Below are 12,596 nucleotides of genomic sequence, written 5' to 3'. Positions count from 1 at the left end.
ATACTGCATGCACTGGTTAAACACGTACTGGGGCACGTGGAGGAAACGGACAACTTCAAGCAACTTCAGGATCAGATGGATCAGAAGTTTAAGAAGCAATTCCCGACCAGGAAAGAGCTGGAGATTGTGTCATCTACGAGGATCTGGAAACGTCAGGAAAAGGCGGCGAAAACTATTCAGACGGCATGGCGCGAATACGTCAGGTAAGTAGCATTTTGTTTCTGCGTTGCATGAATTCTATTGATATTACCATTTCGGCGCATATTTTAGGTTGAAGCGTGAACGAGAACGCTCCCCGATGTCTCTGGACGAAGAAAACACACAAACTTCTAGCCCAGGAGGATGGCAAAGTAAACTGTCCGCTTTGAACTTCCTGCATCTGCAAGTTCACCGTCGTGGAACGGCTACTTCGAGCCGTGCCTCTTCTAGGAAGTCATCCCGAGCATCCGATGCGTCCGATTTGAGTGAGTTGGCAGGTCCGTGGCTTAATCTACCGCTGATGCTAGTGTCAGGAACAAGCGACATGGTGAAAGATGTTAAGCAGCAACATTCAAATGGACTGGAGATGAAGTATGAGTTGAGATTTTAGCACAGCAACCAACTGTCACTCATAATGTTCATTTTCCGCAGAGACGCACCGGATGTGAAAGGACAGCGTCGTAAATCGTTCTACAACTTCCCCTTCTTCCTGCGTCACCAGGACGCCGTCGAGGAAACGTCTACCTCATCACCGCAGCCTCAGAAGCGGCCACTAAAAGACAGTGACACGAACCTGTCGCTTACCACCTCGCTCGAGAAGGTGCCAGTTCCGCCTCCAACGACGCCAAAGTCGAAGCGTGCCACAAGCTTCGTGAAGAAAAAACCTCCACTCGAGCGAGGATTTTCCGCCCAGAGTGCTTTACGTCTGAATCGTAATGCGGTTGTGCGTGAGTATCGGTGCTTGTCTCACACAGTCAAGAATTCTGGTAAAATTTCTTCTGGTAAATTGGTAAAATCTACCTTTTCAATCCATTCCAGCGGATGATACACTCTCGACGTCTGCCGCTGACGTGAGTATACTCGTGACGGAACCATCACCGGATGTACCGACCGTTCCCGCACCGGGAGAAACACTCGTACACGTACTGGTGCACCGCGAGAGTGAAGAGTATCAATCGGAACTGGACGAGAAAGGTAAGCCGTTCGCTGTTCCGCGTTCCCATCACCGTGATTGTTTGTTCCAACACCTTAAACCCGAACAAAAGACATCCACTTAGCAGCAATATTTAAGTTGAGTGCGACACCTTTAGAGACAGACACCAACTGTTACTAGTAGCCGCTCACCAGAAAAGCTCACCCACCGAATGGAACCCGGCTGCCACCCGGCCCTATATGCACCTCTGTGTTTGCTGTAAATGTGTTTTCTTTTTTTTCTTCTTTCTATGTTCTTCTCTCTTCTCTTCCCATCCCCAACACACCACTCGCTGTTCTTCCGTTCCGAATCTGTCCGTAATCGATGTATGTGTGTATGCGTTTCTTGTGTGCATTGTTGTTGTGCGTTGTGATTCTTTGACCGCTCACTACCTATCGACCTACACCCTTCGGGTCAACCGGAACAACCGAAATAGGAGAACCCAAAGTCAAAGAACCGCGCGATCCATCCCGTGCAAGTGACATCAAACTTTCACCCGGCACGAACGTTGACTATCAAATTCTAGGTGGACTGGAAGGTGACCCACGTCCCGTCGTTACGATCTGCGTGGAGAGTCCGATGGAATCGCCGGATCAGGATGGGAATGCAGCCGGAGCTACCGGAACAGTTGCGATCCCGATCGATCCGGAACCGATCGATGTTAATCTGCCCCGTGATACGAGCAATATATTCTACGATTACGATGAACAATCGACAACAGTTGCAGCTGATGCTGGTGTTACACCTGCTGAGACTACTTCCGGAGATGGTAGCGCTTTGAGCAAGGCCGAGTACGATCCGGCTGTAACGGTGGAGATTACGAATGAGATGCCGTGTAAGGCGAGTCGTTCGGCTAGCGGTCGTCAAGATGAACCAACTGGTGAACGGTCTGGTAGCTACGCGGAAAAAGATCTCCCTGAGGGACCGTCAAGCTGACCATCGGAGCGGGTGATCTCGGACGAAGAGAAAACGGCAGATGACAGTTGACAATCTACTATCTGAGTAAGTTTGATTCTCGCCTCTTATGTCAAGAAACTTCATGAGTGTACCGTTTGGCCAAGTATCATACAATTGCTCTGGTTCGGCGTGAGATAGGCAAGCCGCGAAATGGAAACAATTAGCATTAAAAAATCGCAATATATCTTTGGAGACACGACTAACACTACAAGTGACTATACCGAGAGTGTAGAGTGTACATGTACATGACACGCATTACTGCAAAGATTGCTTCACATCAGTAGAAGAGTCCCTAGTACCATTAGAACATAACTAGCACAGTTCCCTTACAGTTACGATTTAGTTAACAGATTAGTGCAAACTAATTCGAATATAGAGCATTAATATGAGGGCAACAAACAGCAAACTGTACAGCCAGCGTTACTGGAACGGGGATAAACCGGGGGGGTTAGATATAGCAGTATAGGAAAGGGAGTTTCTTTGGAACGAGTGATTATATTCGCATTTGCGTCTAAGCGTGTTCAATCGATTGTTCTATTTCACTTTGCTTTCACTACCAATTTTGACTAGAACTCAAAACCACACAAAAACACAGACGCACTCTTGTTGGTAAAATCGTTACACTTCTTGCATATCAGTTTGTGATTTATCTCTTCAGAAGTAATGTACTGGAATGGATCTACTCTCCAGAGTGGAGAGATTAGAATGGGAACGAGCAATCTCGAAACAGATGCTTTTCGTATATGAATATATTTTTTTAAATTGCAGTTATGCATATTTTAGTGTGTAAGTAGAGTTTTTTGGAATCAGAGCAGTATATCGGTACGAAAGGTTTAGGAGCACGTGTTGGGCCGTTGTCCAGTTTTCTGGAACTCTGATGGATGGATGGAAAATGAATGGAGAAATATTTTTTTCTTGTCTATCGGATTTAACACAATCACAACAGTATGATAATCAAAAGCAGAAAAGGAGAGATAATTGCGTTTCATTATCGAACTATCCTCTTCGATTGCTTTGAATTATGCGTTACCTCATACATTGACTATTGCCCGATGGAAAAAGGGAATGCAAGTTGAAAAGCGATGCCTAAAAATCATCAATCGAATTTATCAGTAGCCACTGTTAGTTGAAAACGGTTAGCAACACCTACTGGCTCTAGTTTTCCGTCTGTCAGTTCCACATAATCTGTGCACCACACGTTTACTATAATGAACGATGTATTTATACACATTAGCGCCGATAGTAAAGAAAAAACAAAGTGTAGAAGCAATAGGTAAAGTGCATATTCTAATTGTTTGTACAAATTAGCAACAAAAGAATCTTAACATAAAAATAGAATTTGTTTGAAAACATACCACATACCAACAGGAACGGTGGTAGAAACATACCACTGTTCCTTACTTCACTTGTGGTGGAGGTTTGTAGTAGTGATAAGGTATATATGGTTTTAAATTTCCATTCCATTCTAACGTTTCTCAAATGAAGTTATATCCAATTAGGAAGCTGTTAAGCAGCACCACGGTGTTGTTATGTACAGTGACTCAATGCTTCTTCTCGAGAGAAAGCGAGCGTAACATACCTCTTAAGGGGCTGTTATCGCGCAAGCTAGTACGTAATTAAATACTGTTGTTAGGTTAGAATGTAGTTTTAAGAAGAATGAATCCAACAAAACATACACACAAAGGAATACTGGTCTTCATAAGGTTCGTTGTCGTCCGAACATAAAGTATAAAAGTTGATCAATTGACAGTGGATGTTGGACAACGTTGGCAACTAATAAAACCGTTTCCTTACATTGTATACAAAACAAACCAAGAAGCTCAGTCAGATTACGGCTGTTTAATGAAAAAAAAACCTAATTTAAATTTACCCTATCGCAACCCATCCAATAAAAAAAAAACGGTTGGTCCTGTGCTGCACCGGATGATGGTTGCGTAGTGGTTAGTGAACGGTAACTTGTAACCCGCGAGTAAGTAAATACGCTTAAAACGTAGATATATCTGGAGAAGTTGTAATAGCGCGATCACGTATGTCAAATTTAGTAAGTTAAGAAACTGGCAAAACCGAATGATGCTCACGACACCATACTGGTCGCCATACACATACCCGAAATTGGGCACGAGCAATATATCTCCCAAATCGCTGCTTCCAACTTTAATGTTAGGCATGATAGATGGTATAAGAAAAAGCAAGCAAAACTAGTAAGAAGGTGTCCAATGAACAAAAGAAACTCGGAAAGCAAATTAACCATATAGGACATGTACATAGAACGAAACGGATGTAAAATGTAAAAATCATCCGCCATATTTATTAACCACGTTACTCACACGTTATTAAATGAGCAAAAAGAAAAAAAACAATGAAAGAAAAACCCCACATTACAATATAATCACGACAGTAAGAAGATTAAGAAGAAAACAAAGCATTCCATTGCAATAAGAGAAAAGGTAAGAAAGGAAAAAAAATGAAACGTTGAAATAAATATAAACAACAGCAAACGAGCGAATGAAAAAAAAAGAAGTAAATAATATAAAAGTATATAAACATTCGTGTAGCAAAAAAAAACAAGAAACAAATGGAGAAGAAAACCAAACAATAAACTTTCTTAGATAACAGTTGTTAAACAGAACATAATAATGACATACAACACAGAGCGCGTGTTTACCGCACCCGCGGCTTAGGTGTGTGTCACGGGATAGATTGTTGTTGATTTAGTTCTAACCTAATGTGAAACACACAATCGTGCAAGCAAATAATAGATTATATATAAAAAAGTACGAACGAAAGAGAAAGAAAACAAAGGCAGAAAACGATTTATCTGAACCCCTGATGTTCGTGTTTAGTTCGACCATTGCGTTGTCGATGTTGGGTTTTGTTTCAGTTTCACTGATTACGCTTCTGTCACAGTTCGATCGTCACCCGTGTGATTCTACGTGTTGACAAAGCGAATAAGAGTTATACACCAAAAAAAAAAAAAGACAAAGAAATCTTATAACAAATGCAAATCGAGATAGATTGTGTCTGTACATAGAAAGTGTTGGGAAAGTGTTACAAGAAAGTATTGTTACATTAACTTCACATTTAATGCTTATTGCCAAACACGGAGCGAGCCCTATGAAATGTAACACACCGATCGTTATGCTTGAATGGTGGATGCTACTTTTCTTATATAAAATACTTATTACTCCTTACAAAACGAAAACATTCTTGTGGTATTTATTCTTTCTTACCATTTGCTTAGTAGTTTAGTTTGCTTATATGCTTATAAAGGTACGAGACACTCCAACTGACGATTGAAGCTCCAAACAGACTTCAGTCTAGCAACCATCTTAGCGAGAACTAAACCAAACTAAACTTGCCTAACACATCGGACGCAGCCAAGTTCCCGGAGCGCCGCGTATATCACCGTAAATAGAGCAACGAAGCAATAAATGACAATAGCCACTAAAGCGCACCATTATATGCGCCAACCGGCCCAATCCATCACTTCCCAGGCTTCCTATCGGCCCAAAATATGCAAAAGCTTTACCCCTTTAGTGTGTCCTCCTTCGTTCCCTGGCTTGGCTTTGATAGGTGATTATCTACTTCTTGTCGCGCGTTCAATCAAATTAACCAATCAACATTGATCGTGACTGGCCTGAACGCGCATCATCACACACTTACGTGCAATCTGCTTCAGCGGTACTACTATCAGCTGAAGGACCGAGAGTAGGAGGTCCGCTCCTTTTTGGCGGGTAAGGTTGATTGCCTTCAATTGGTCCCTTGCAACACACGCACAAACTTACCGCCGGTGGTGAAAGGTCTTCTCAAGCGGGCGCATCGGTGATCATCTTGTAGGCATGATGCGTTCCTGCTGCGCGTTAAGTATGTCGCGAGCGTGTAGCGATGTTGTCGCTTATATTGCGAAAATTCTTCATCATCACCTTAGAGAGCGGGTCATATCGTGACGTTTTATCTTGTTATGTTACGCCATACGAGTACGTTCTTCAGGGATGTTTATATTTTAAAGGCCTAAAGCGTTGGACACCGTTTAAATTGGTTCGTTCGCTTAGTACGTTGCGAAGTTCGTCGACGGGAGTTATCGGGTTAGAATGAAAAGTCAACACAGGGCTTCTACAGACTTAAAGTTTAATTCGCACTCACTTGAGTTAGATCGTGATATTAACTTAAGTTACTTTAACTTTTGCTACAAAATTGAAGACAAAACTTCAACCAAATAATAAGCAACAACTAAAAACGTGGAGATCATAAATAAAATTTAAAAAAATAATAAAATTATGATAAAATTACAATCTTTAGTTGTTAATGTAGATTTTAGATTTACATTAACTGACTATTAATTAAGACCTCTTTTAAAACCGATTTTTAAACTGCTGCTTTCGAAACTTCTACAAGTTATAACTTTACGAAATTTTGTAGAATGTTAATCAAAATCTGAACTATCTATAACAATTTTGTTTTCATCCATAAATAAATAAATGTTCATAAATTGCGCAAGAATAAAAAAACATGAAAATTAGTTTAGTTTAATGAAAATTAGAAACAAAGTAGACGCAGTTCCGATGTAAAAGTATTTTGTTGACATTCGATTCTACACCCTAACTAACCCTTCTCGCAGAACTTCAACATGTAAAAACAAACACAGCTCGATATGAAAAACTGCTTTAAAAACAAATTTAAAAAATGTTAAAACAACTATAAATACTTGTTAAAATTTTTGCTTTTTTTCTATGTTAATGTTTGATAACATAGAAAAAAGGCAAAAGTTTTAACAGGTATTTATAGTTGTTTTAACATTTTTAAGAATTGTTTTTAAAGAAGTTTTTCGTATCGAGCTGTGTTTGTTTTGTCAATTAATGTCAATTAATTGTAATTTATTTAATTGTTTCTGATATTTTAACTCCCATTTTTGTCATTGTTGGGAGGTCGCAGCAATGCTCTAAAAACAGAGGCTTAATTGTAAGTTTTGAAATGTTGGACGGTAATGCATTTCAACAGTTAACAAATTCCAAGTCTAAAAAACAAAAAAACAAACCAGCGCAACATATAGTTTTGCACCAACAAATACGCTTCGAATAGTAAGGTAAAACATATAACAACCGCCATTAGCATCAAACCAAGTTGACAAAACCTCGTTAGCTGCAGTTAATGTTGAGCGAATTTCTCGTGATAGTGCACCGTAGTTGTAAAATCACGTCGCGTAACCATAAGTCATAACAGTTGCACACGTTGCCATAATGAAAATGGGTATAAAATGTAAAAACAATCCTATTACGTGTTTAGTTTAAGTTCCTTTCGCTTGTTACGTAGTTTTATGCATTTAAAAAAAAAACGTTTGACACAAATTGTATCTTCAGAAACACATTGCAGAAGAAGGTAAAATATAAAACATAAGTAAGGACGTAAGGTAAGGAACACTGCAGTGTTTTGATCAAATTGCACAAAGCAATTAAACGTTCTTCCGATCGTCGAGCTGGTGTAAATTGCTTTTAAATGGAATAAAAGTAAAATATTTTTTTATTCCTCTTAAGTGATCTATATCATTGATTCCAACGAATCTCCAAGAGCAAGTTGGGTTTGCTTTCATGTTCTGAATATTCAACATCTACCACCATCACTCTGAAGATGAAAAGAATGTAAAAAAAAACATACACATACATCACAATAAAGCAAGATAATTATGACTAAAAACACTTCAAAAACAATCTTCTGCTTGTCCCCCTTAAAAAAATACCACCCTCCCTAAGAAAACAATCAGCAACAAATGAAACAAAACACTCAGTGCAAACAACTTTTTGAACCAATATAATCCAATTCGTTGTTGTGGTCATTATGAGCGCACGGTGCAAATCACAACAAGCATTTACAGAAAAATGGAAAATGGAAGTCTACTACCTTAAAAGCGTTTAAACGAAAACAACACAAACAAGAAGCAAACAATAAGCTACAAAGCATTACAACATCGCATTAAAATAGAGTTTAAAGAAAAAAACATAGTCATTGTAACATTTACGAAAACACACACAAGATGGTAAGGAAAATTAAAGCTGAAACCATAACTGGAAGCGAACAATTGTAGAAAGTTAGTTAGAATTTTGTTAAATTATATATATATATAAGCCAAGCAAGCGTAGCAAACAAAACGAAAAAGCAAGAAAAATAAAACAAAAAAGAAATCCAAAACACATTCCCGTTCATGTAATAGAAGAAAATAATACAACAACAAACAAAGGTAATAAATGATTAAGAAAAAGAACAATTAAACAACAAAAGGATGATATAAAATATAAAAAAACGGAAAATTGGGCTGCTATGTGTTTCAAAAAACCAAACAAACAGATGAAAAGAAAGTAGCAACACAAAAAAAAAAAACGGTCACACAAAACGAATAACAAATGAAACGAAGACAAAATATTGAAATTTATAGAGCAAAACAAAATAAAACAGATTTGAAAGGTTGTGTAATTATTTAGAAGATACCAAAAAATTAAACAACAAAAAAACTCTATATATACATACTTATACATATACATATACAAATAATGCAAATTTGCAGATAACTTAAGAACGCGACACAAACACAAAAAAGCGAAAAACAAACAAAGCAAGTAATATAAATTGAACGAATGAATAGAATGCTGTGTAATCCTCAAAGAGAAAGAGGGAGCAAGAAAGATAAAGAGAAAGCATAATATATATATGAGGCAGTAAAAAGCGCGCTCAACGATGAAAGAGGAACGGAACGTAACGTGGTGGTAAATGAGTGAAGATCGCTAGAAAGGGGGTAAAAATATCAACAAGAAAATGAAGAAAAAAACTAAAAAAGGCAACAACAAAAAACACAAAGAACGAAACCAATGTACATAGGAACAAAGAAAAAAAAACCCAAACCCAAGAGTAATAAAAACCTGAAAATATTAAAAGATACAATGAAGCAATGCATTGTAATTTACTCGATTAGTGGAGTTATTTACTTTTCCGCTTTCGCTTAAGAAGAGTGTCCCAAGAAAGGGAAAGTATTATTCTTCCTTTGCTGTATCACTGCGCAGCTGTGTTTATCAATACATCGCGTACGTAGCACGCCGGATGAGTTATATATGTTGTTGACTAAGAATTGCGCCCTGTTCATTCATCCCTGACCTAGACCGTGGTAGAATGCATGCCAATAGTCAGTAAATATTTACCACAGCGCGCGTCAAAGGGCTCGACCGAGTCTAGTCTGGGTTGGCAAGCTGGTAGGTACCTATCACGCATTACCATTTTTCGCATTGCACGCGCAATTAACCACAGGCCACCCACAACGTAACGCCGGTTGGCGGCGAACGCATGTAAATTTCTCCCCAGTCCTAGGTTGCGTTGCTATAATTAAGCGTGTGCGTACGTCACCGATGAGAAACGCGGGGGAACAAAATAGAACAGCACAATGGCGGAGTAGAATTGGGGTAGGAAATGTGAAAAACAGATTGCCGTCACTGCTCCGGATCAGCACACGGGCGGAACACATCGTTGATGATCACTTTAGATCTCATCAGTGTATATAGGCTTATTGTTGGCGCTATCTTTTTTGTCTTTCTAGAACAAAAGCTACTTTCATCACGGTGTGTAAAATTTTAAATTAAATATTGTCACTTTTACAGAACCGGAAATGAGAACAATCGCACAAGCATCACTCGTTCCGGATAGAGGGACACTGTTAGAGTCTACAATTAGTTCCTCTACGCTTTGGCAGTGATACAAGAGTTCGGAGTTTTGATGCAAGCAAAAAAAAAAGTCACTACAGGGCGCATATCGGTTAAATGGTTACATCGATAGCTAATTATTGCATTACAAGCTTCCTGCTTGCGTTGCTAATTACACCGACCTTTGCGGTCATGGTGTAAAATGGCGTAAAATTATCGGTACCTTGCTTATCATGATGACGACCAAAAAGAAAAGCGTCTCTTATCTTAGCAGCTTGGCTAGATACTAGTGATGAGAATTTCGTTACGAACCTGTGCGGTTCGTTCCGTTCCTACAATGGAACGAACGAACCTAAGTTCAAATGAAATTGCAAAGCAGATATTTTGCAGTGCAGGAGAATGTTAATACATGCATTGCATCTTCTTTTTTTCCACTCGAAAGCTGTATTATATTAGCACGAAAGCAACGCACAAAGTAGCAATGCGTTTGGTAGCGTTTACCCATCGCTGATCGAGTCCTCGGACCTTCCAGTTCTCCTCATATCTGTCCCCAAGAACAAAACCTTTTCCTTCAAAACTAACTTTAGGAAAGAAAAACGCACACTGCGGCGTTGATTTTGTGTAAAATTTGTCATAAAAAATATGTTCCTTTCTTGTCTCTTTTTTTTTATTAAACTTTCTTCAGAGATTTACTTATCGAATGGGTTCTCTCTCTCTCTCTTCTTAAATGCGTTTGCTAATGTTAATGCTTTTTGGATCACTTTAGTTACGCATCCTCCGTATCATATCATCATCATCCTTTCGTAATCGCGATCGCTCGATCGTCGCGTTCCTCCAGTTAGTAAGGCAATTCGCTGATTGAGATATGAATGGATCGTGTAAAATGTGTTGCTTACCATTTTGTTTGTTTACTCTCCCTTATCGTTCCACTTATCTTTTTTTTTTACGAAGAACAGTAAGAAAATCCAAGTCTTGGACACTTCCCATCCCGCGCGCTTTACCTTACTCGGTGGCATCACTCTTCTCCACTGCGAACGGTTCATCGACGGGCAGGGAACCACTGTCGGCGATCACCACATCGTTCGTTGGACGATCGCGCCCATCGGTGGCCGTGTTTTCGATCTTGCGCACCACGCTCATGCCCTCCAGCACCTTGCCGAACACGACGTGACGCCCGTCGAGCCAGCTCGTCTGCTTCACCGTGATGAAGAACTGCGAACCGTTCGTGTCCTTGCCCGCGTTTGCCATCGACAGCCAGCCGGCACCGAAGTGCTTCAGCTTGAAGTTCTCGTCGGCGAAGCGTTCGCCGTAGATCGAGCGGCCACCGGTACCATCACCCTTGGTGAAATCTCCACCCTGGATCATGAAGTCACGAATCACCCGGTGGAACTTGCTGCCCTTGTAACTGAGGACGAGAAAAAGATGCGAAAGATGGTGCGTGGTTAGTTTAGACACGCTGCTGGATGCTGGAGTGGGTAAGAGTCGATCCATTAATGTATGCGCATCGGATTGGGAAAGACGCAACAAAGAAGAACGCACAAATGAGCTATGAGCAACACCATAGTCAATTCCAGTTTATCTCGCCATTCCTTTCGCACTTGAAAGGCAATAAAATTCTACACTTGAAACATTGAATTGTCCGAATGGCGGCCGTTACGATACGCACAATTGCGTGCGTGGGATGGTACGGCGTGTAATTAAATTATGCAAATCTTATACCTTCCCAAGCAAAGTGCTCACATCTCGCGATTCCTTACTTTTCGCTTCAAATAATGAAACTTACCCTTCGCCGGGTGTGGTCTTCTCTGCCAGTTCCTTGAAGTTCCGTGCCGTCTTCGGTACAGTGCCACCGAACAGACCGATCACGATGCGTCCCTCCGGTTTGCCACCGATAGTGATGTCAAAGTAAACCTGCAAATGGGTGGAAAAAGCATGTTAATTATGAACTCCGTACATACACATCACTATTGTTGGGCATCCTAAAAGAACGCGTGGATGTGCGCTTCTTCCTCCTATTACAGAAGGACACGTAAGCACTTCTTTCGTATCAATCCACCACCACGGCGTTGATGCATTTCATAACGACCACGTCACACTTGATGCCAGCTATGATAAGCATAAACATTATGCCGGCTGTGGCAGGTTATGCGTTTTTAGGGCCCAACGCGTCGTAAAAATGGTTCTTCATCGCCACAGAAAAACACACACACACAAACGAAAGAAGACAAAGCAGCTGATGCTGTCTCGGAAGGTCCGGTTGTTGACCTTCGTTGTCGCCTACCTTGTCCGTAACCTTTGGGCCATCGCCGGAAGCCAACGCACCGGCAATCAGTACGCTCAGTACGATGAAAAGCTTCATTCTATGTTTGTTTTATGTATCCGCTACAAACGATAATGAACTAAAGCTTTACTTATGGAAGAAGTCGAATAGAAATGTTTTATGAGCACACCGGCCACAAACGCGTCCGTTCGGTATGTGCAAGATGAAGGAACTGTGCGAGATTGACTGCTCTTTTGTATCGCCCAACCAGCGCAAACTTTTGACAGCTCGTACTCGTTGTGTAGGAAAAAGCGAGAGCAAACTCATGCTTGCTCTTTCGCTCTTGTGGCGCAGAGCGGCGTGAGATGGCGTTGTTTGCGAGTGTGTTGATGACGTCGATTGCTAATGACAAGCAACAGAACGGGTATGTCAAACCCATTTTTTGGGAAGATTTTATAAATTTTTAATTATTTTTTGACCTTACTTGTAAATTTATGTTTGAAGCCCTTTTCAAGCATACGAACGGTTT

The 12,596-nt window shown here is 40.4% G+C and overlaps 2 protein-coding genes across 2 annotated transcripts in view; one reads left to right on the top strand and one right to left on the bottom strand.

Moving 5' to 3' along the window:
* LOC126563482 (sodium channel protein 60E) overlaps window positions 1-2,198 on the top strand; it is a 106,520-nt gene extending 104,322 nt beyond the window's left edge. The window contains exons 29-33 of the mRNA XM_050220126.1: window positions 1-203; window positions 271-570; window positions 631-926; window positions 1,018-1,173; window positions 1,608-2,198. The exon at window positions 1-203 is cut by the window's left edge and continues 633 nt beyond it. Of these exons, the coding sequence (XP_050076083.1) occupies window positions 1-203; window positions 271-570; window positions 631-926; window positions 1,018-1,173; window positions 1,608-2,107 (1,455 nt within the window). The 3' untranslated portion in view covers window positions 2,108-2,198. The remainder of the gene's footprint in view (window positions 204-270; window positions 571-630; window positions 927-1,017; window positions 1,174-1,607) is intronic.
* Window positions 2,199-10,805: 8,607 nt separating this feature from the next.
* Window positions 10,806-12,199, bottom strand: LOC126563032 (peptidyl-prolyl cis-trans isomerase 5). Its single transcript, XM_050219640.1, has 3 exons — window positions 12,089-12,199; window positions 11,591-11,718; window positions 10,806-11,212 (listed from the first exon to the last, which is right to left on the bottom strand). The coding sequence occupies exons 1-3, from the start codon at window positions 12,164-12,166 to the stop codon at window positions 10,810-10,812; spliced, it is 609 nt and encodes a 202-aa protein (XP_050075597.1). The 5' UTR covers window positions 12,167-12,199; the 3' UTR covers window positions 10,806-10,809.
* Between the last annotated feature and the right edge of the window lie 397 nt (window positions 12,200-12,596).

The sequence above is a fragment of the Anopheles maculipalpis genome, chromosome 3RL (genome assembly GCF_943734695.1).
Source record: "Anopheles maculipalpis chromosome 3RL, idAnoMacuDA_375_x, whole genome shotgun sequence".
Classification (NCBI taxonomy): domain Eukaryota; kingdom Metazoa; phylum Arthropoda; class Insecta; order Diptera; family Culicidae; genus Anopheles; species Anopheles maculipalpis.
Note: the sequence above shows the minus strand (reverse complement) of the source record. Positions and strands in the feature narration are given on the sequence as shown.